The 19,467-nt window shown below is 38.5% G+C and overlaps 2 protein-coding genes across 3 annotated transcripts in view; both read left to right on the forward strand.

Moving 5' to 3' along the window:
* C13H1orf141 (chromosome 13 C1orf141 homolog) overlaps positions 1-5,161 on the forward strand; it is a 35,552-nt gene extending 30,391 nt beyond the window's left edge. Inside the window, exon 7 of the mRNA XM_045522918.2 lies at positions 711-5,161. Coding sequence (XP_045378874.1) covers positions 711-1,298 — 588 coding nt within the window. The 3' untranslated portion in view covers positions 1,299-5,161. The remainder of the gene's footprint in view (positions 1-710) is intronic.
* A 7,961-nt stretch (positions 5,162-13,122) lies between these two features.
* The window catches only part of SLC35D1 (solute carrier family 35 member D1), a 47,336-nt gene continuing 40,991 nt past the window's right edge, over positions 13,123-19,467 (forward strand). Inside the window, exons 1-6 of one of the 2 annotated variants that reach the window (XM_074376275.1) lie at positions 13,123-14,133; positions 14,921-14,954; positions 15,052-15,138; positions 15,847-15,914; positions 17,486-17,557; positions 18,164-18,232. In XM_074376275.1, the coding sequence (XP_074232376.1) occupies positions 13,931-14,133; positions 14,921-14,954; positions 15,052-15,138; positions 15,847-15,914; positions 17,486-17,557; positions 18,164-18,232 (533 nt within the window). In that variant the 5' untranslated portion in view covers positions 13,123-13,930. The remainder of the gene's footprint in view (positions 14,134-14,920; positions 14,955-15,051; positions 15,139-15,846; positions 15,915-17,485; positions 17,558-18,163; positions 18,233-19,467) is intronic. The other variant, XM_074376274.1, reaches the window with a different exon arrangement.

The following is a 19,467-nucleotide window of genomic DNA, read 5'->3' on the forward strand; positions in this document are numbered from 1 at the left end:
GGAGTTGATCTTTTTTCCCATTGATGGAAATGTGGAAAAGAGTTTAGTGAGTAGCTCATACATATAGATTTTGCTACTACTGTAATAAAAATAATCTATTTTTAAGTCACTATGTCACTTTGGCTATTTTATTCCACAGATATATATTGAGCACTTTTTATTGTGCTAAGTATTGGGGTACAATAATGAATATAATTGTTTTAAAGATAATTTTATATTTTCTGAACTTACTAGGATATTAAGACTTTGTAATTTTGGCCTTTAATCAGTCATGTCTCTTTTGATCTTTGACTCAATCCATTTTTTTGGTATGCTGCTTATTTCTGGATATGGAAATCTAAGATATGCCAGAACAATGTTCAGTCCCACCAACCATCCTATTTCTCAGTGACAATACCTCAAACATTTAAGAAATGTATTCATTTCTTTATATCTCACTTTATTTCAAAAAGGATTTTAAGAGGCTAAAGGTTCAGATTTTTACTCCTAACATCTCAATAGAGTATTAAGAGAAGGAAGTCTGCCACATACATCTTTTTTTTTGTTTTTGTATGTTTTTTGTATGTTTAAACACCATTATTGCTCATATTAAAAATTTCTCTGTAATCATTTTTAGAACATTTTACCATTTTATTTTCATGTTTAAAACATTTATAAGCCTCCTGGCTTCAATAGACTGATGACTAAGTACTCTTTTCTTTAATCCACAGAAACAAAGTGACACAAATCCCATAATTTTCCATGAGACTGGATATGTGCAAATGTTGCTTTTGACAAAAAATAGGCTTCCTCCTCATTCTATGGAAAATGTTAATGGTTACGCATATACAAGATCAAAAGTTGTTTTAGAAAGAAATTGTGAAATGCTCAAAAGTGTAGTTAGAGGTCAATCTATTTCTCTTTCCGAGCCCAGAAGAACTATGTCTACAGCACAGAGGAAAGATGTACAAGCAGTGCCTTTTGAAGTGGGCCACGGAGTTGCAGAGGATAAATTGAGGAAGAGAACTAGTAAGCAGACATCTGAAAACACATCTTGGAATAAACCCTGTAATTTCTCTCGGACTTTTTCCAGCCTAACAAAAAAATTTGTGGGTTTCCTTGATAAAACTGTTATTCAAGAAGTGAGTGCTAAAACTGGCACATGTGAAAAAATATTTTCTACAGTAAAACCAATGAGTATATTCAATGCCTTACCTGTTAAATACTGCTCAAAGCCTTCAAAAAATGTACTCAAAGTCTATAAAGTAAGTAATGTAACACCATTGGATGATTTGTTAAATTTATCAAGTAAAAATTAAGCACCTCATAAAATGTTGTTTATACAGCAATATTTGGGCAACAAGAAGCAAGTAACAAAGTTTCAAGATCATAGACGAAATTCTTATCTAAATGGTAACGTTCTAATGGATGACAGAAAAAAAAAAACAAAGCATAGAAACTGGAATTACAAACCAACAATCATATAACACTTTTCGTAAATAAGATGACAAAATTAGGAAATAACGGTCACCAAGAGGAACTAGTTCAGGAATTTCTCTGATCTCAGTTATATCCCTCAATCACCAGCATTCCGAAAATAAAGTATGACTCAGGACCAAGAATGGCATAGACTGACTCTGAAAATTTGCTGTTGGAAGCCAAATAATGTCAGTAACCTTGCTCTATAACTGGATCTCAAACAAGACAAATACACCATTAACTTGATGCCTGTGGAATTAATCGTACATCAGCATTTTGGATAATCATTGGAAACACGTATTACATTAGCAATTCATGCAATTAAAAAGACTGTAAAATTTCAGATATCTTTTTCTTAGTAGATGTTGGAACTTCTTTACTATATAATGCCTTTACCAAGTATAACTGACTTTTTTCTGCATTGTTAAATAATTTAAAAAATAACTTATCCTTAATAAGCTAAATAATTTTGGTAGCAAATCCTATAAAGGATTGAACATTTTTTATTATATTGTTATTTTATTTACTCATTAACTTTTTTATTAACCTAAACAGTATAAAGGCAGAACTCAAGTGAGAAACTAGTTGCATTTCAAGAGTTCATTCGTAAACCATTTGCTTAAAGCCTTTTTTAAAAAATCTGAACTGTTTGTTAGTACTTGAGAAGAAGTAGGTTAATTAAAGCATTTCTGTTCAAGGAAGGTTTTAGAGGTCTTCTGTAAATTTTCAAGGGTTAGGAGGTAGACTCGCTCAGGTTTCTCTGTTTCCATTTCACGCTGGAGGTTTTCTTTGTTCTGTGTCATCAGCGCTACTTGTGTGCATCTCTTCGCAAATAGAGGCAGGTCTCGGCTCTCACATAGAATGACAAGGACAAAAAATGGAGATGGAGAAGCAGAGTGTGGAGACTCTGTAAATGAGGGAAGAGCAGGGGGAAAAGGGTTCAAGACAAGGTGGTGGCTCAGGCGTGTAGGAGGTGTTAGGGCAGGAGCCACAAGCTTTCCTGGCTGGCTGCTTTTCTTCTGGTCCCTGACGGGGAGGAGAAGCAGCAGCAGCAGCTCCAAGTCGTGGGGTTGGCATTCTCTCTTTCCGCCAACAGGGATTGACCTTCTTGTTCTTTTTGTTTGCTTTTATTCATTCTCCCCTACCTCCACCCCAGCCCATTTTCCCTCCTCCCAGGCTCATGCAAAACAAAACAGTTTCCCTAACTACCCTGCTGTCTCAGAAGGAAAAACACAGACTCTCTTTAATTACTAACGATAAAAATGACAAGAAACAGAAAATACGCCTAATAATAGCACAAGTAATGACGATAGTATTTCCCTCTATTCAGTATCAGAGGCCCTGGATGTGGGCAGATAGGAGTGAACTTGGGCAAATAATGTAAGCTATCTGATCCTCAGTTTACTGTGTTCTCACCTTAAGATGGTGACAACAATATATTATTACAATATTATTATTGTAATATTATAATATTACAATATTATTACGGTATTATTATTTTCAAGATTTAAAAAAGTGTGGAGTATCTTGAGTATGATACACAGTCATTAAAAAGTCCCTTTTTATTCCCATCCTTTCTCCTGCTCTTAATGTAAGTATGACTTTTTAAAAGGTGTTCCTGGTCTCTTACTACAGTCTTTTCTAAATTAAATGCTAAACCTGACTATAGTACTCAGACTTTAGCCCAAAATATTCACAAATTAGAACTGAGGATTTTGTGTGTTACATTTGGAAATTTCTGCTGGAGGTTGTGAGCTTTATCCTTTAGAAAGACACTAAATTAATTTCATCTGGCCAAGGTTTGGCCATTGAAACAGCTGGACAGCTGGGAGCAATGGATTCTGAGAAGATGGTGACTTAAGCTCACCACCGTTCTCTTCTACTCTCAGCTTTAATCTTTTATCTCCTCAGCCACATAGATGCTGGGATCTTCAAGCAGTGATGTGCAAAATTAGACGTCGTTTCTGTCCTGATGCTGAGATCTGAGTATGGCCCTTAGCCCAGTTTCCGAGTCACAAGGCATTGATGGAAGTTGTGCTGTGTCCTGGGACTAGCTGGCAGTTGAGATCTGTGGATTACCCCAGGGAAAGGTTGTCTTTGGCCCTGTGTAAGTGTTCCTGGTCTCACTGGTCCCCAGGAGACCAAAAAGGAACCACTAAACCTATGAAAAAACTAGAAAGTCAGAGATCCGTGGATTTTCCTTCAGGTGCCTAGCAGGGGGTTGTGATCTGCTTGCTTTTATAGTAGCAGTCCATATTGGGCAGGGCTGGACCTTCGACCACTTACACAGCCACTAGGTACTGCAGTAAACAGACCTGAGCCTCCCTGAGCCAACTAAGAAAAATAACAACCCATCTAAAGGGGCACAGTAAGTAGACAGTGGCCAGCCAGGCAGGATGGAACAGGGAAAGGAACAAAATCATGAGACTTGCTAGAGGTTTCACCTAGGGATGGGGAAGAATAAGCAAACACAGTAATTTTGTACGATTAGCAGTGAGAAAAAAAACTTAAAAAGATAAAGTCATTTCTTTCCTCATGCTGCTGATTCCAACTCATTCACTAATCAGCTATAAAATAAATAGAACAGATAGAGATGCCAGAGGAGGCAGGGACAATTTGATAAGAAAAATAATAAAAGCACTTAAGTAGATTCAAGTGCAGCACACCACACACACAGACATACTCGTTCTATTTTCTGTAAAACGCCGATTATATTTGTTATTACCTTCAAGCATAATCTGAATTGACACAAGGAACTATTAATTGAATAGAAAATCTAATGACTTCCAAAATAAAGGGGAAATGGAATTAATAAGAAAAATAAGAAAGAGGAAAATGAGCAAACAATATAAAATCAGTAAGTATTGATAACAAATGTCTGTCATACTACAATTGAACTGGTTGCATCTTCCCATTAGAAAAACAGTTACTCTCAGACTGAGTTAAAAAATAACATTTAACTATACAGCTGGCTCTCTGTATGTACAGGTTCTTCATCCATAAATTCAACCAGCCATGAATAGAAAATAATCCAAAAAGTTTTCAGAAAGTTCCAAAAAGCAAAATCTTGAATTTGCCTACAACCAGGAACTATTTACATAGCACTTACAATGTATTAGATATTATAAGCAATCTAGAGATGATTTACAGTATATGAGAGGATATGCATAGGTTTTATGCAAATACTACATCGATTTATATAAGGAATTTGAACACCCATGGATTTTGGTATATGTGGGGGATTCTGGAACCAATCCCCTGTGGAAGCAAAAGGACAATTGTAAACTATAAGAAATACAGTTAAAGCAATGAAGACAGCTTGAAAATAAAGTAGTGGGGAAGGAGATATGAGACTAATGAAACAAAAAGAAATTGAATGGCATTATTAATAGCAGATGTTAAAATTCGGGGTTAGAAACAATAAATATGACAAAGAATGACCTTGTGCCTTATGTAATAATAAAAATGCTATATCTGAAAAAGATGTAACAGCATCTTTGGTGCACTATATATGTGCCAAATAACAAAGTGGCTAATAATATAAAGCAAAAGCTATTGGAAATCCCAGTAGAATGTAATTAAAATAAAATTATAGTAGAAGACCTCAGTTCACTTCCTTCAGAGTTAAACAGGTGAAACAAAACAAAGAAAGTATGGATACAGAGTAATTACATAATGCATTTAATAAAATTGGTGTAATGGATATAGACCCCTGTTTCTTTTCTTCCTTGAAACAGAGAAAATAAATTTTTGAGTTTGTCCATAGAAAATCGACTATGTGCTGGGCTACACAAGAACACTTAACTTTTTTCTTCTAATGAATGTAGAGAACTTTTTAATAACCACCCAATAAAAAGGAATAAAAATAAAACAATCCAAATATATTAACTATTTGAAAATAAAGAAAGGATAAAGAAGAAAACACAAACTATAAAGTAAAAAATAATGAAAAGGAAGCCATTTCATTTCAACAGCAAAAGTTAGTTTAAAAGAAAATATATAGTTGTTCTCTCTTCCTCCTCCTCGTCCTCCTCGTCGTCGTCGTCCTCCCTCCTTCCTTCTTTTTAGTGAAAAGAATTTGGTGAAAAGGATCCCAAAGTTCTCATTTGGGGAAAATAGAAAAAGTATAACTTTCAAAAAGTTAAAGGCATGACTCTCATGGAAATATAAAATGAGCACAAGTCAAAGGTTTTTATTCATCCCATTAATGAGTAAAAAGTAAGATATTAAAACTAGTTCAAAAGAAAATATGAAGACAGATGTATACGCCAGCCAAAAGAATGTTAAAGTGAATATGCTAGTAATAAACGCAAAGCTGGTTAACATCCTAAAGGGAAATAAATTTAAAACTTTAGGGTTATCTTTTCTACCAGAAGGGGATCAATCATATCTCTACAGATAAAATGTATTTGGATTGCTATGGACAAGACTTACTTGCATTACAGTTGATTATCTACAAGTTAACCTCTTCTAAATAGAAAACCAATCAAAGGTGCATACCCCTATAGAATTAACTAATCCTTCAAGGATCCATCCAACAATTCCCAGCACTCCACTAAAAGGACATCTAGTAGTCACCTTTCTTGTTTCTACAAATGGATAATTTTTACAAAACATTCCTCCTCTGCCTGGAAGCCATTCAGATATTTAGAGACGTCAGAGACACTTCATTTTTCTCCAGAAGTCAGGTGCCCAGGATTAGGCACAGGTGTGGTATGAGCAGGAAGGTGTTTTATTTCAGTTCCCAAAGGGAGAATCAAAACCACTCATTATTAAAGCTGAGGGGATATTATTAAATGTAAATCCTATTTACCGCCTATTTCACTCTAAAGAAAACATTCATTATATATGTTCTCTGCCCAGAAAAAAGGTAAGGCACTGTATTTATAGCTAGAGCAGGTGGGTGACAGCAAGAAGAAGACAAAGAAGTAATCAGACAAGTAGTCACAATGTAGATTCCAAAGGCATTTAGTTTGTCAGTTTGCCTAATTAATATTGATCAATAGTTATTTTGATCCAAACACTGCACTTCTGTGTGAGAATCAAAAAATGGGCTGTCTGTTTCAGATATGAACTACACATGTTTAGTGGCAATAATTGGTCACTGATGGCTCTCAATATAATTCTATTTCATTCTTGTGCCTTATTTTTCTTTCTGTCAGCATCCTTACTATCTTGCTCTTTTCCTCTTTTTTTTTTTTATTGATTTGCATAGGACCTCAGAGGTAAAAAAGAATCTTGAAATCTTCTAGACCAGAGCTGTCTGGTAGAATGTTCTACAACGATGGAAAAGTTCTGTATTTGTCCTGTTCAGTATAGTAACTTGCCAGGTCTCTCGTGAAGAAGTTAGGAAAATGATAGGGAAGGAGGACTCTAAAACTTGAAGTGGGGCTACCTCTGCTTGGACTTAGATCAAGTTGAGAATTTTGAATTCTCAAGTCACTCTGAGCCTCTTCTGACAGTGGAAGCAGCTTGTCCTCCTGTGTCTGAGGATATTAGCCTTTCTTCACTTGAGAGTGATCCACTAACTCCATAACTAGGTCAGATGTCAGCGTGCTCTAGGGGAGCAGGTGCAGAGTCTGACACAGGAGGAAGCAGTTTATATACACGCACACACACAAAAGCCAGATTTTCTAAATTTACACCAGAAGTTTTGGATTTAATTTGTTAGCTTATGCAGGTGGAAATATTCCAACACTTTAATTTATTAGTTGACTGAGTCCTGGGCTGGAAGGTGGCCTTTGTTTAATGAGATTGAGATAAAACTTCCTCCATTATAATGCAGATGAACGAATTCCAAGGTTTAGGTGACAGGGGTATTGGAATGCCTTTATCATGAGTAATCTATATACCCATCTCTCAACTACATCCTGAGAGGATCCAGAGGACACTCCCATCATCAACATGTTGAGAAACATCTTAGTGTGTAGAACACGTGCATCCTTGAGAAGTTCTGTCATGGCTGTTCTCCGTAAGCCAGGCATAACGATGGGAAATTACACTACTGAGGTGGGCTCCCCTATTTACAGTATAGATGGTGGAAGTCCTGGAGTATCAGAGGCAAGTAGCAGTTCTTAACCACCAAAGGTGAGGTGGGCATATTTACCATAAAAGGAAAGCAGTCACATGGTGGTAACCAGAATGTTATAATCCCCAGGAATCCTTGGCAGTGGCTAATTGATTACAACACCCCTAAGAATGTAATAGAGAAGAAGCCTACTAAAAAGGTGCTTAATGTATATAACAGGAAAAACCAGACTGACAGCAAAAAAATCTAACTTGAGTTTCTGAAATGGGGAGTCACAGTCTCTCACTCAGTTTCCAGACATAAGCCAGTTAATAGAATCAAAACCTTTGGGTTGAAGGGGGAGTTAGGTCTCCTTGAGGAAGACTCCTGTATCATGGCACACATGTACACTTGTGTATATATCACCAAGTCTTCTTCAAAGGCACCTGCAGTCATCTACTAGAGTGACTGTGTACTGGAGAAAAGGAAATATCCCTTTTGAGGATTACCAAACACTAGCTACTTGATGCTAATTCCTGGCTGCCCACATCTTTCTAGACTACCAGTGAAACTGGGGGCTAAGTCAGGTGATAATTGGAGTCTTAGACCAAATCTCAACCACAGTGGGCCCAGTAGATCTGTAGATCTACTGTAGTTATTTATCTAGCTCTTGAATGTATAATTAAGAGAGATAAATGTTTAGACATAATAGATATACTTGGCAACTAGCAAAATCCTCACATTGGTTCTTTGACCCATGGAATAAAGACCATAATGGTAGAAAGAGGAAGCCTCTGGAACTATCCCATCCTACTAGGATGGAAACAAAAAAGAATAGTGTATCTTCAGAGGAACTGCAGAGATTAGTGCCATCATCAAAGCTTGGAAAGTTGCATGAGTGGTGATACCTATCATGTTTCCATTTAAGTTGACTGTCCAACATAGAAGGCAGACCCTGAAAAATATATGAGGATGATTATAAACTTATTCGAGAAGCGACTCCAATTTTAGTTAATGTCCCACATGTAGCATTTTTACGGAGGCAGATCCACACTACAGCTCCTGACACCTAGTATGCAGCTATTAATATGGAAATGCTTTTTTCTTTTCATCAGCTTATAAGGACCAACTGGAAGCAGTTTATTTCTTAAATGGCAGGGTCAGGAGTACACCATCACAGTCTTGCCTCAGTGTTACATCAAATCTCCTACTCTCTGCCATAAGATCTTGGATCATCTTAACATTCACATACAAAATCAACAGGGATTGACTTATGCTAATTGGATCTGATAAACATGAAGTAGTAAGCCTTTTGAATGGCTAAGATAGCCAGGATCTCAGCTGGTCAGGATTCACTACCTGATATATTAGGGAACAATGGAAGAGAAGCATTTTGCTGGGGTTGAGGGGATAAGGGTGAGTTTAGTTTTAGATGTGTTGAAGAGCTTCGGAGAGAGTCATCCAAGTGAAGATGTTCAGGAGATAGTTGGATATCCAAATCTGGAGTTCAAGAGAACACACATGAGTAGATTTAGGAAGTGCTGACAAAGTGATAAGTCATAATTGTAGCCATGGAAAGGGATGAGATTATTTAGTGAGAATACTTAGAATCAAAGAGAAAACCAAGACTGAGCCTTGAAGAATGTGAAACTTTATTTTAAATATCTGGTAGAAGAAGAGGAACAAGCAAAGACAAATGAGAAGGGGTATCCAGAGAACCAGGAGGAGCTTCAGAGAGTGTGTTGTCCCAGGAGTCAAGGAAGAGAGTGTAGCTAACGGAAGGGACAGGCTCAGCACTGCAAAAGCTGTGAAGTGGTCAAGCAAGAGAAGGACTGAGAGTCGGCTGGGTTTATTTTTCTGGGGGTCATTGGTGACTTAGGGGTGAGCAGCTTCAGTGCAGCAGAGGGGATAAAACTACTTTGGTGTGAGCTGAAGAGTGATTGGAGGTGGTTATAGATCAGGCAGAGCCATGGTGAATAGGTGGGTAGGAGGCCAGTTCACAAAGATAGAAGATGACTTTGGATAGATTTGTATGAAGTTCAGTTGTTAACATATTGAGTTTGAAACAACTCTGTACTTTCAATGCCTAAGTTGATGTCTGGTATGGTATTTGTGAATGAGTCATGAGTGACTATGACTTTAAGAGACTTGTTTCTACGTCCTGGTTATTCTTCTTCATAGTGTGGATGAACACTAAGCTTGGTCATTGAAGGAAGTAATGGCACTGCCAGAGCTTTAAAGCAAATACATCCACCTACCTCAAACGAGGCAGGTGTGTCTAGTGGAGGAGCACAAACTAAGTGTGGAACAGACTGGGGCTAAATCTGTACAGTCACTCAGAACTCTAAGACTCCAGGCACACCTAATACTCCTACTCAGCCTTTGTTTTCCTGTTTGTAAGTTGTTTCACCATACCTACTTCCTAGAGCGGTAAGAATGAAATGCGATCATGAACTTCAATTTACTACATTGCCAGGCTCACCATCAGTGATCAGTAAGTTCAGCCCAACACAGAGAAGTATGAGGCATGGCAGAGCAGTCCTTCTGTACACTTTGGTTCTCAGAGTTTTAGAAACATTGTTCAAATAGGAAACACCTATGACCTTTCCTCCCTGGCCGTAATGTAATCAGTGGTGCAACACAGTGGGTCATGGGCTGTGATCTAGGCTGGCAATGAAACAAGAAATTGGTAAGTAAAGGTGAACACCAAAAAAGGCCTACATAAATTCCACTATGAGAAGGGTAAGGGAGCCAGGGAAAGCAAGAAGTGTAGGGAAAAGAAATAATCTGAGTCATAGTAACAAATAGTGTATAGAACCAATTTCCTTCACAGAGAAACATGTTGACTAGAGTAATATTTTGATAAAAAAAAAAAGGCATGATTTAATTACAAAGAAGATTTTTCTGCTAGCACCCCTAGCAAGATATAAAATATATCAACCAATAATGTTGACATTTCCAAAGAGAATAGGCTTGTATATCTATGAGAACATTTAAATTCAGTCTTTCCAATCTTATACAACTTTTTTAGATATGTTTCAGTCTTCAGTTTTATCACATTATGTATAAACTCCCCACATAATTCTGTGATTAATACTACAAAGGTTAGGAAACAATTTGAGTACCTAAAATAGCTAAAAGTCTAAATACCTATAATAAAAACCCTACTATACTGTGGGTACCTATCTTATCTTTATGGGACCCTGAAAAGAATGCTTGACTCCATTGGACTTAGCATTTTACTGAGGGTCCACAAATCACTACTGGAGTTGAGAAAATCCAACACGGTTCTTGGTGTGTTTATGGTAGGTTTTAATAAATATTTGTTTATAAGTTATGTAATCATGCTGAGAAAAACAACAGTAGTTTCTTGGATTAGTACATTTTGGGAGATTTGTTTTCATTATGAAAATAATGTGTCATTGCAGTTGATGCATTGTAGAAATTTCTACCTGGTATTTCTTACTCCACTGGGTAGCACTTGAACTATTATCTGGCCTCTTTCAGTGGTCTCCATTATTGCCATCCGACTTTATAAAAGAAAGTCTCCTTTTCATACAGTGTTAGTGGTAATATAAAATTTGTATAATCTCTTTGGAGGTCAATTTGTTCATTCTGTTAATTAAAAAAACAAACATAGTCTTTAATTAAGCAATTCCACTTTTAGAAACTTATACCTGTACAAAGTTGAAACAAGGATAATCAGAGCTGCACTGTTTATAGACTGAAAAAAATGGTAATAACTTAAATGTCCATGGGAAGGGCTACATGAATTAGGTTGCATCTGGCTAGAAGAATTCTCTGCAGCCATTGAAGAGAATGAGGTAGAGTTTCTGTGCTGCCACAGAAAGGCCTTCAAGGAATCCTACGTGAAAAGAGGAAGGTTGCCTAATAATAATGATAATAATAGTAATTACTATTATTAGAAACACCTGTGAAGTGTTTCATCCCTGCACTATGATGTGGGTGCTACTGTTATCTCTGTTTTACAGATGAGCAAACTGAAGCACTGTAAGTTCAGGTAACTTGCCTGAGGTCACAAAACTAGTGTCAGAGGCAGTATCTGGCTTGAGGATCTTACCTGGTATGTTCTTACCTGGTTCTTTGCATTTGTGCTGAAAAATATATAAAAATACATGTGTGTATGTATATGCATATGTATGTGTGTATGTTTGTATTTGTATATGGACAGAAAATGGCTCTAAGCAGAGCCTCTAAATGGTTGGCAGCTGCTTTCTCTGAAAAGTGGATTAGGGTAAGAAAGGAAGAGGGCAAGATAGTTATGTGATACATGTCATTTTTGCTTATTTTCTTTTGTTATGAGGGACATTATTATTTTCATAATAATTTTTTTTCACAAGGGATGTTTCTCAAAATACACTTTCTAGTTATTTTTCTTTTGCTGCTAGCAGTTAAGGAAGAAATGTGGCCATTTTCCTCACTGTTAAAAAGTTCATTGATCATTCATGGATTCATTCAGCAAAAACATCTAAACTGTGCTAGGTGTCCTTGCCTCACCCAGTCCTCAAGGAGCTCATTATGTAGTGGAACAGACTGTCATGGAAACACATCATTCCAGAGCCTCTGTAAAAGGGATGCACAAAGATGAGATGGGAGAGGCACAAACGAACGATGTCATTTCTGTGGAGGGCAAGGAGAGGCAGTGTGAAGGAAGGTTCACAGAAAGGATATAATATTTTGCCTAAATACTAAAGGAAAAGTAAGCGTTCTTCAGGAGACAGGGGAGGGGAGGTAGAGGAAGGAATAATGGGAGTGAAGACACAAGAATACCCACCGTTCTTTTGGGGACTGGCTATAGTTTGATTTAGCTGCAGCTTAGAGAGGGAAATGTGAGGCTTGCAGGAGCCGCATCATCTAAGCCCTTATGGACCATGTTAAGAATTTCATCCTGTGTGCCAGGTTTTCCTAAGAAACATTCAAATAACAGGTGTTCCCAGAATAACTCAAAAATGTTATGCTCAATGTAATAAGTCAGACACAAAAGGACAAATACTGTATGATTCCACTGATCTGAGCTACCTAGAATAGTCAAATTTACAGAGACAGAAAGTAGGCTAGTGGTTAATAGAAGATAGGGGAAAAGAGGAATGGGAGTTATTGTTTAGTGGCTACATAATCTCAGTTTGAGATGATGAAAAACGTGGTGTTAAGAATTCCAAAACAATGTGAATGAACTTAAGGCCACTGAATTGTACACCCAAAAAGTGTTAAAATGACAAATTTTATATTATGCATATTTTACCATAATAAAAAACAGATTAAGATGGTAAATTTTATGTTATGTATATTTTGACAATATTAAAATATGGCAAAATTTTAAAGATATTTTATTTACATAAATAATTCATAAACAAACATTTACATAAACAATTCAAAGTACTTTTTCTTGACACTAAAATTAGATGTCATTTCTTTGCTTAAGCTGATAATAGTGATTTTTATTATATAATAACGTTTACCATTTATGAAAACTAACTCTGGTTTATATCCAGAGATGAGGAGATGCAGGCTTAGAGACATCAACTAACTGGCCCTCGAGCACAGTTAGTGAGGAGGCATTTCTAGGAATCCTAGAATTGGAACTCAGGTCCCAACACACCTTGCTCCTTCACCAATCCCCAAGCCACTTGATTATCTTGCTAATTTTTGGATATGTCAATAATTTTCTTTAAAAAAAATCTCCTTTGATCTGCAAGGAAATATTGTTTGGTGTTTTTGGATTCAGAAACCGTAAGAAATCTGAGGCAACGCAAAATTAAAATATTTATTGAGTGTTTAGTCTTGATCCACATCTGATACTTTTGAAGAGCTTGGGCCCTATGCAAGAGAGACCAAAAGAGCACTCAGAATGAGTCTAGACACACTTATCGTGTTAACCACTTAACCAGCCACCTGTTAACCACCGAGTGGCGAAGGATCTGCTTTTTTTTTTTTTTTTGCGGCAGTTTTCTGGAGAATACGGCTTTTAGCCCCCCACCCCCAGCCCAGGTACGCCTCAGCGGAGAGACCCGGCGCGGGCTCGTGCGCAGGCGCGAGGCGGCCGCGTCGTTCGGCGGCCGTGCTTTGCTGCCTGGCGCCCGGGGTCCTCGAGTGTTCCCCATTGGCTTCTTCTCCCTTTCCGCCCCGGACTCAGGGTCGCCACTGCCCCCATTCCAGGCCCTCTCCAACCCCTGCGCAGGCCGAGCTGGCGCGGCGCGTACCCTCTGACCCCGCGTTGCACAATGCCCGACCAAAGTCCCCGGGCGTGTGAACCCCAGCGTCCCTGCCCCTGGGCGGGGACGGGCGGCTGCCGCGCGGGGAGCCGAGGCGGCGAGCGCAGCCGGCTCAGTGCACGGGCCCCGGTCCCCGGCTTCCCCGCGAGCTGCAGCCGCAGAGCCCCGCGCCGCTCGGCCCCGCCGCCAGCCGCCCCCCTCGCAGGCCGCCGCCGCCGCCGCCGCCGCAGCCATGGCGGAAGTTCATAGACGTCAGCATGCCCGGGTTAAAGGAGAAGCCCCCGCGAAATCCTCCACACTCAGACATGAGGAGGAGCTGGGGATGGCGTCGGCCGAAACGCTGACCGTGTTCCTGAAGCTGCTGGCCGCCGGCTTTTACGGCGTGAGCTCCTTCCTGATCGTGGTGGTCAACAAGAGCGTGCTCACCAATTACAGGTAGGGCCGGGGCGGCGGCGGCCCAGGCCGCGGAGAGGAGCGGGCGGCGGCGGCTGGGCGCCGGCTCCTGGACTTTGGCTGCAAAGTTGAAGCTGAACAAAGTTGGGCGGGAGCCGGGCAGGGCGGGCGGGCAGCTGACACGCAGCCGGGGCGGCGGAGCCGGCTGACGCCCCGGCCCCGTGGTGGGCGTCCCGCTCCCAGCGCAGAGCTCGGGGCTCCGGACGGCCAGGCACGCGTTCAGGGCCGCGTTCGGAAAGCACCTGCCCTGCCTGCCGTGCAGCGCCCTGGAAACCCTGCCCTTCCGAGCGGCGGAGCGAAGTTGCTTCGTGACTTTTTGGCTCCTGTGCATGCCAAGCCGGGAGCAGGGCGAGGGATGTCCTCCCTTCCCCGCAGCCTGGGCCGAGGTCCGGGGCTTCAGGTGACAGCCTGCGGGGAAGTACGCGCGTTCTCAAGCCCATTTAAGATGATTCTGATGCTGCCACTGGACTCTGAGGCAGAAGCATTTTTGTTTTAAAGGTGTGAAACCGTTGAAGAGATGTATGTCTTCACTTCCATGAAAAATCCGTTGCAGGCAGCCGACTGAAATTGTAGAATCGGACAAGATGAGACAAGTGGCCGCCCGAGGCTGCAAAATCACCGGTTGCCTGACAACCGGCAGGGATTTTTCTCACCGATTGCCATTTGGATAAGGGGTAGACATTGGTGTGTTATGTATCAAAATTTGCCAGTGTGCAAATTGCGCAGAGCTTTTTCTGACCCTGTTATTTTTTCTCTACCGTTTTTGTAGATTTCCCTCCTCACTATGTGTTGGACTTGGCCAGGTTAGTTGGAATCTTCAGCATTACGTGGTTTCTGTCTTTGGAACTTCTGTGTGTGTCTTTATATGTAGAACAGTGAATCTGTGTTCTCTGTTTACAGATGGTGGCCACAGTGGCAGTTCTCTGGGTGGGAAAGGCGCTCAGAGTAGTCAAGTTTCCTGACCTTGACAGAAATGTACCTCGAAAGGTAAAAAAAAAAAAAAAAAAAGTAATACCTTATTTTCTGAAAAGAAGCCACTGTATGTATTTTTTTACCAGTCCCTTACGTATTTGAAAATTGCAGCTTTGAAATTTCCCAACCCAGAGTGGGTATAATGAAGGTGAAGAATAAACGTAGTAATGTGTATTTTTAAAAAGTTCCACAATCTCTTTAAAATTAAGGAGAAAAAAGCCCCTAGAAATCTTGTGTTCTGTTTTAATTAATGAACACTTGTTGGGAGTACAACCATTTTATATTTTCTACATCCATCTAATCTAGCCAGTGTATCCTGCATTCATTATTCTTTGGGCTTATTTTCTTATTTTTCTGTCTGCCTCTGCTTGACTCCATCTGAGGATGAAATGCCTTTCCTTTTCCTGCTGACATTAGAGCCATAGGCACTACATTATCATATTTTAAAGTAAATGATATTTCTGTTCCATTTGGTTCGATCATATTCATATTTCTTTCTTTTCTCCTCCTCCATTCTTCCCTCTCTCTTTCTGCTTAGTGTTATTTATCCAGGAATAATGTTGATTGGGTGCTTCATGGGGGCCAAACTTGTGTATGAAAACTAATCTTACGTTTTAAGTGGAAATAATTTGATCATATAAACAAAACTGTTTCTGTTTGAAAAGGTCCTTGTTTTAGCTGTCTTTATTATTGAGTTTTGTTATCCCTTTTTAAATTTTCTAGACGTTTCCACTACCTCTACTATATTTTGGGAACCAAATCACGGGACTGTTCAGCACAAAGAAACTGAAGTATGGATAACTTTATTTTACTAGTGAGGTTAATATAATGTATTCTTAAAATTGTACTTGAATGTCAAATATTTAAGAGATTGTTATTGATTCTGGAAAAAGAAAAGGACCAGAAACCTTCTGTGACTAGAGGTTACACCAAAGGGTTTAGTTTAAGTTTCTTTAAGTTTCAAGAGAAAGAAGAGTTTTCTGTTTATTTTGAGTTTTCTCACCTCACTTGATGGTAGAACTGTAAAGGGAGGTTTTCATTATTTTTCCAGACCTGTAATAGTGAAGGATATATGCTAGGTTTCTGAGATTTCAATTCTTTAATATAATTCATAAATATTATATTTTAGGCAGATCTCACAAGCAAAATTAGTGGATGGTTATGAGAACTTTTGTAGTTTTTCTTTTAACATGAGGTAATTAACATCAGATAGAACCCTGATACAAATATGATGAACATTTTAACCCATGGCCATATGACCATAAAGGCAGCATTTTCACTCTCAGAAAGAAGCAGTAGCTCTTTCCTCCATGACAGCACTGTCATCTTATCCTCTAACTCCCCAGTCCTTGGCTTTTCCACTCAAGAAGTTGTATGATGAGTGTATGATGTTAAAAGTATACACATCGGGAAGCCATTTAACAGAAACCCATGGCTTCACTGCCACATGAGCTAAACCCCTGGTATACTGCATCATTGGAAAACAGAGTGGGGAGATCACTGAGGATCAGAGACCAAGCATTTTTTATTTCCTCAGCCCCAAGAAAACCTGACAGAATGACCACCAAGATATCTCCAGGGAGGGTTCCATGGAAGTCAAATTTATCATGGGTGGGGCATCCTTTCCCATCTCATTACCCACTTGGAAAGAATGCAGACCTGCTGCAAAGTGCTGCTTGTATAGTTTGCTCTTTTTCACCCATTGTCATCCATCCATCCATTCATCCATCCATCCATCCATCCATTCATCCATTCACACCCTACCTTTGATTGCTAGCTAAGTAGAAGGCACGTTGGAGTGAGATGAGATATATTCAGAAATAACTATATTGCAAAAAGTTGTATGTTTGATTAGTGCAGGCAGAAGGGAATTCAGAGGAAGATACAATTACTTCCACAAAAGGACAATCAAGAAATGTTTCATGAAATGATTTATTACAGATATTGTGTGAAGGGTAGGGGGTGGGAAGGGAGATCAGTCTAGTAAAGAAAGAAGAAGTCATCTCTTGTAAAAACTAACATGGTTACTGTCGGGTGTTTAACATAATAATAAGCAGAGTAAAATAAAAAAGTGGGTTTTTTTTATTATCTTTGATAGTAGATGTATGTTCTCTACCATTTTATAATTAGTTTGGTGTTTTTTACTTCTGGTAGTTTTACAAAAGCAACCCTTTTAGACTTTCAAATAATTCTTTCAAGAGAAAAATAAGGATTTGATTTAGTCACAGATGAATCATCATGGAATTTCCATAATGGAAGAAAGATTAGCATTATTTTAAAATACTAATTTGGAGAATCTTAGTTGAAAAAATAGTTAAATTTTATTTTACCTTTTTTTTTTTTTTTTTTTTTTTTTTTGCAGCTTGCCAATGTTTACAGTTCTGAGAAGGTTCTCCATCCTGTTTACAATGTTTGCTGAAGGAGTTTTACTCAAGTGAGCAAAATTTCTAATATATCTAGTCTTTAGCAAAACTTTAATCACCTTGAAAAGGTGCCCAACATGTGTAATATGTTAAAATTATTTGTGTTGTTTCTACTTTATCTTTTGAGAAATTTAAGCAACTTTCTCCCTTTGCTATAGAAGTTGATAGTTTATGGTAGCAGTAGTTGGGAAGGTTGTGAATTGGAGTTAGAAACCTGTCTGAGCATGAGATATACCTTCAAGAATTCCTGTACCTATTGCTACCACTGGGTGAAGCTGGTTCAGAAATAACGGTGTAGGTTTTAAATGGTGTTCATGTCTTGGTTACTTTTACTACAGATGTATGTGACCATCTTCTACTTAAAGAAATTCTGATTTGCAAAAGTGCAAACTCAATAACAAATGATAAAAATAAGAAAAAAATGAGCATACTTTTGATATAACAAAATAAGCTTTTGCTTCATCAAAGGAGTTCTTTTAAGTATCCAATTCCTTGGAATTATTTAAAATATTATTTATAACTTTTTTAAAGAAAACGTATATTTTTTGCCTCTGTTGTAAAACAAGTCTTTGTGAATGACTGAAGCCACATGTATATATCTTTTATTTATTTTGTAGGAAGACTTTTTCTTGGGGTATTAAGATGACTGTATTTGCAATGATTATTGGAGCCTTTGTAGCTGCCAGGTAAGATGTGGGCCTATATAAAACCTATGAGAGCACATTAGAAATTATTAATAATTATTGATAATAAATGATCAATTACCAGTAGAGAGAATTTTTTATAGACTAAATAAGAATCATGTCTTTGAGAAGTACCCAGAGACTCTTCAAAAAAGTTAAATCATTTTGACTGTAATAAGATTAAGGCTGGCAAAATCGTTCTTGGGATTCTTAAAAGTTAATGTAATTTAGAGTTTGTTATAGTGTCTTCTGTTTATTGAGCACATACCTTGTGCCACACAATATGTTTGGCATTTTACACACATCATTTATATATTTTTCATAACCATTCTGAAAGGTATGGGTATAATTGTCCCATTAACAGTTGAGGAAACTCAAATGAGTTCAATAACGTGCTCCAGGTCACACAGCTAGTAAGCCGCGGGGCTGGGGTTTGAATCTGTGCCTGACGCCAGGGCCTGTGTGCTTTTATAAACCATGTGGCATTCTTTTATTTGCATGCTAGAAAATCATGTCTCAGAAAAGGCCAACGATAATGAAGTATTTGCCTTATGGAATGATAAATAATAGAATTGATTTATTTGGCTTCACCTAAGTTATATCACAAATGCCTTTAACTTAGATATTCTGTTAAATTACAACAGCTTTTTTCCATTATTCTTAAATTTTCATTTTAAAATGAGTGGAGAATATGGATACCCAAAGACTTAGAAAATTGTAATGATTACTAGAAGTCTTCTACAACATTTTACTGAGCCCCGAGCATGCATATATGGGTTTGCTAATGCCACAAAGTCTGCTATTTTCCATCTGGCAATTCCAGTGTACCTCTTGAATTGGCTCATTTATCTTCACCATATCCCTATAGTATAGGCTGGGGGGAAATATTATGCGTCAAATTTCTGTTCCACCCTAAATCTCCAAGTGAACTTTCAATCTTAAAACAAAAAAGAATAAAATAATTAGTTGCCAGAATTTGGTTATATAGCTGACTGCTTTTCCCTCTAGGTAATAGTGCCTCCTTGGAGAAATTCTATATGAGCTTCCTAACTTTCTTTTCAAAGGTGCCCTGCCAGTCTTTGAAGCATTTGCTTGAAGCTGGTGGGATCTAAAGCTGAACAAAACAACAGGGATTCCTCAGGGCCGACTCTGGCCGGCATAGCGTTTCTGAGGAGAATTGCTACCTGGTCCAGCCCTATCTAACTAGAACCTTTTACTTGGGAAAGAAATTGGGAGGA

Source organism: Camelus bactrianus, chromosome 13 (genome assembly GCF_048773025.1).
Source record: "Camelus bactrianus isolate YW-2024 breed Bactrian camel chromosome 13, ASM4877302v1, whole genome shotgun sequence".
Taxonomy (NCBI): Eukaryota; Metazoa; Chordata; class Mammalia; order Artiodactyla; family Camelidae; genus Camelus; species Camelus bactrianus.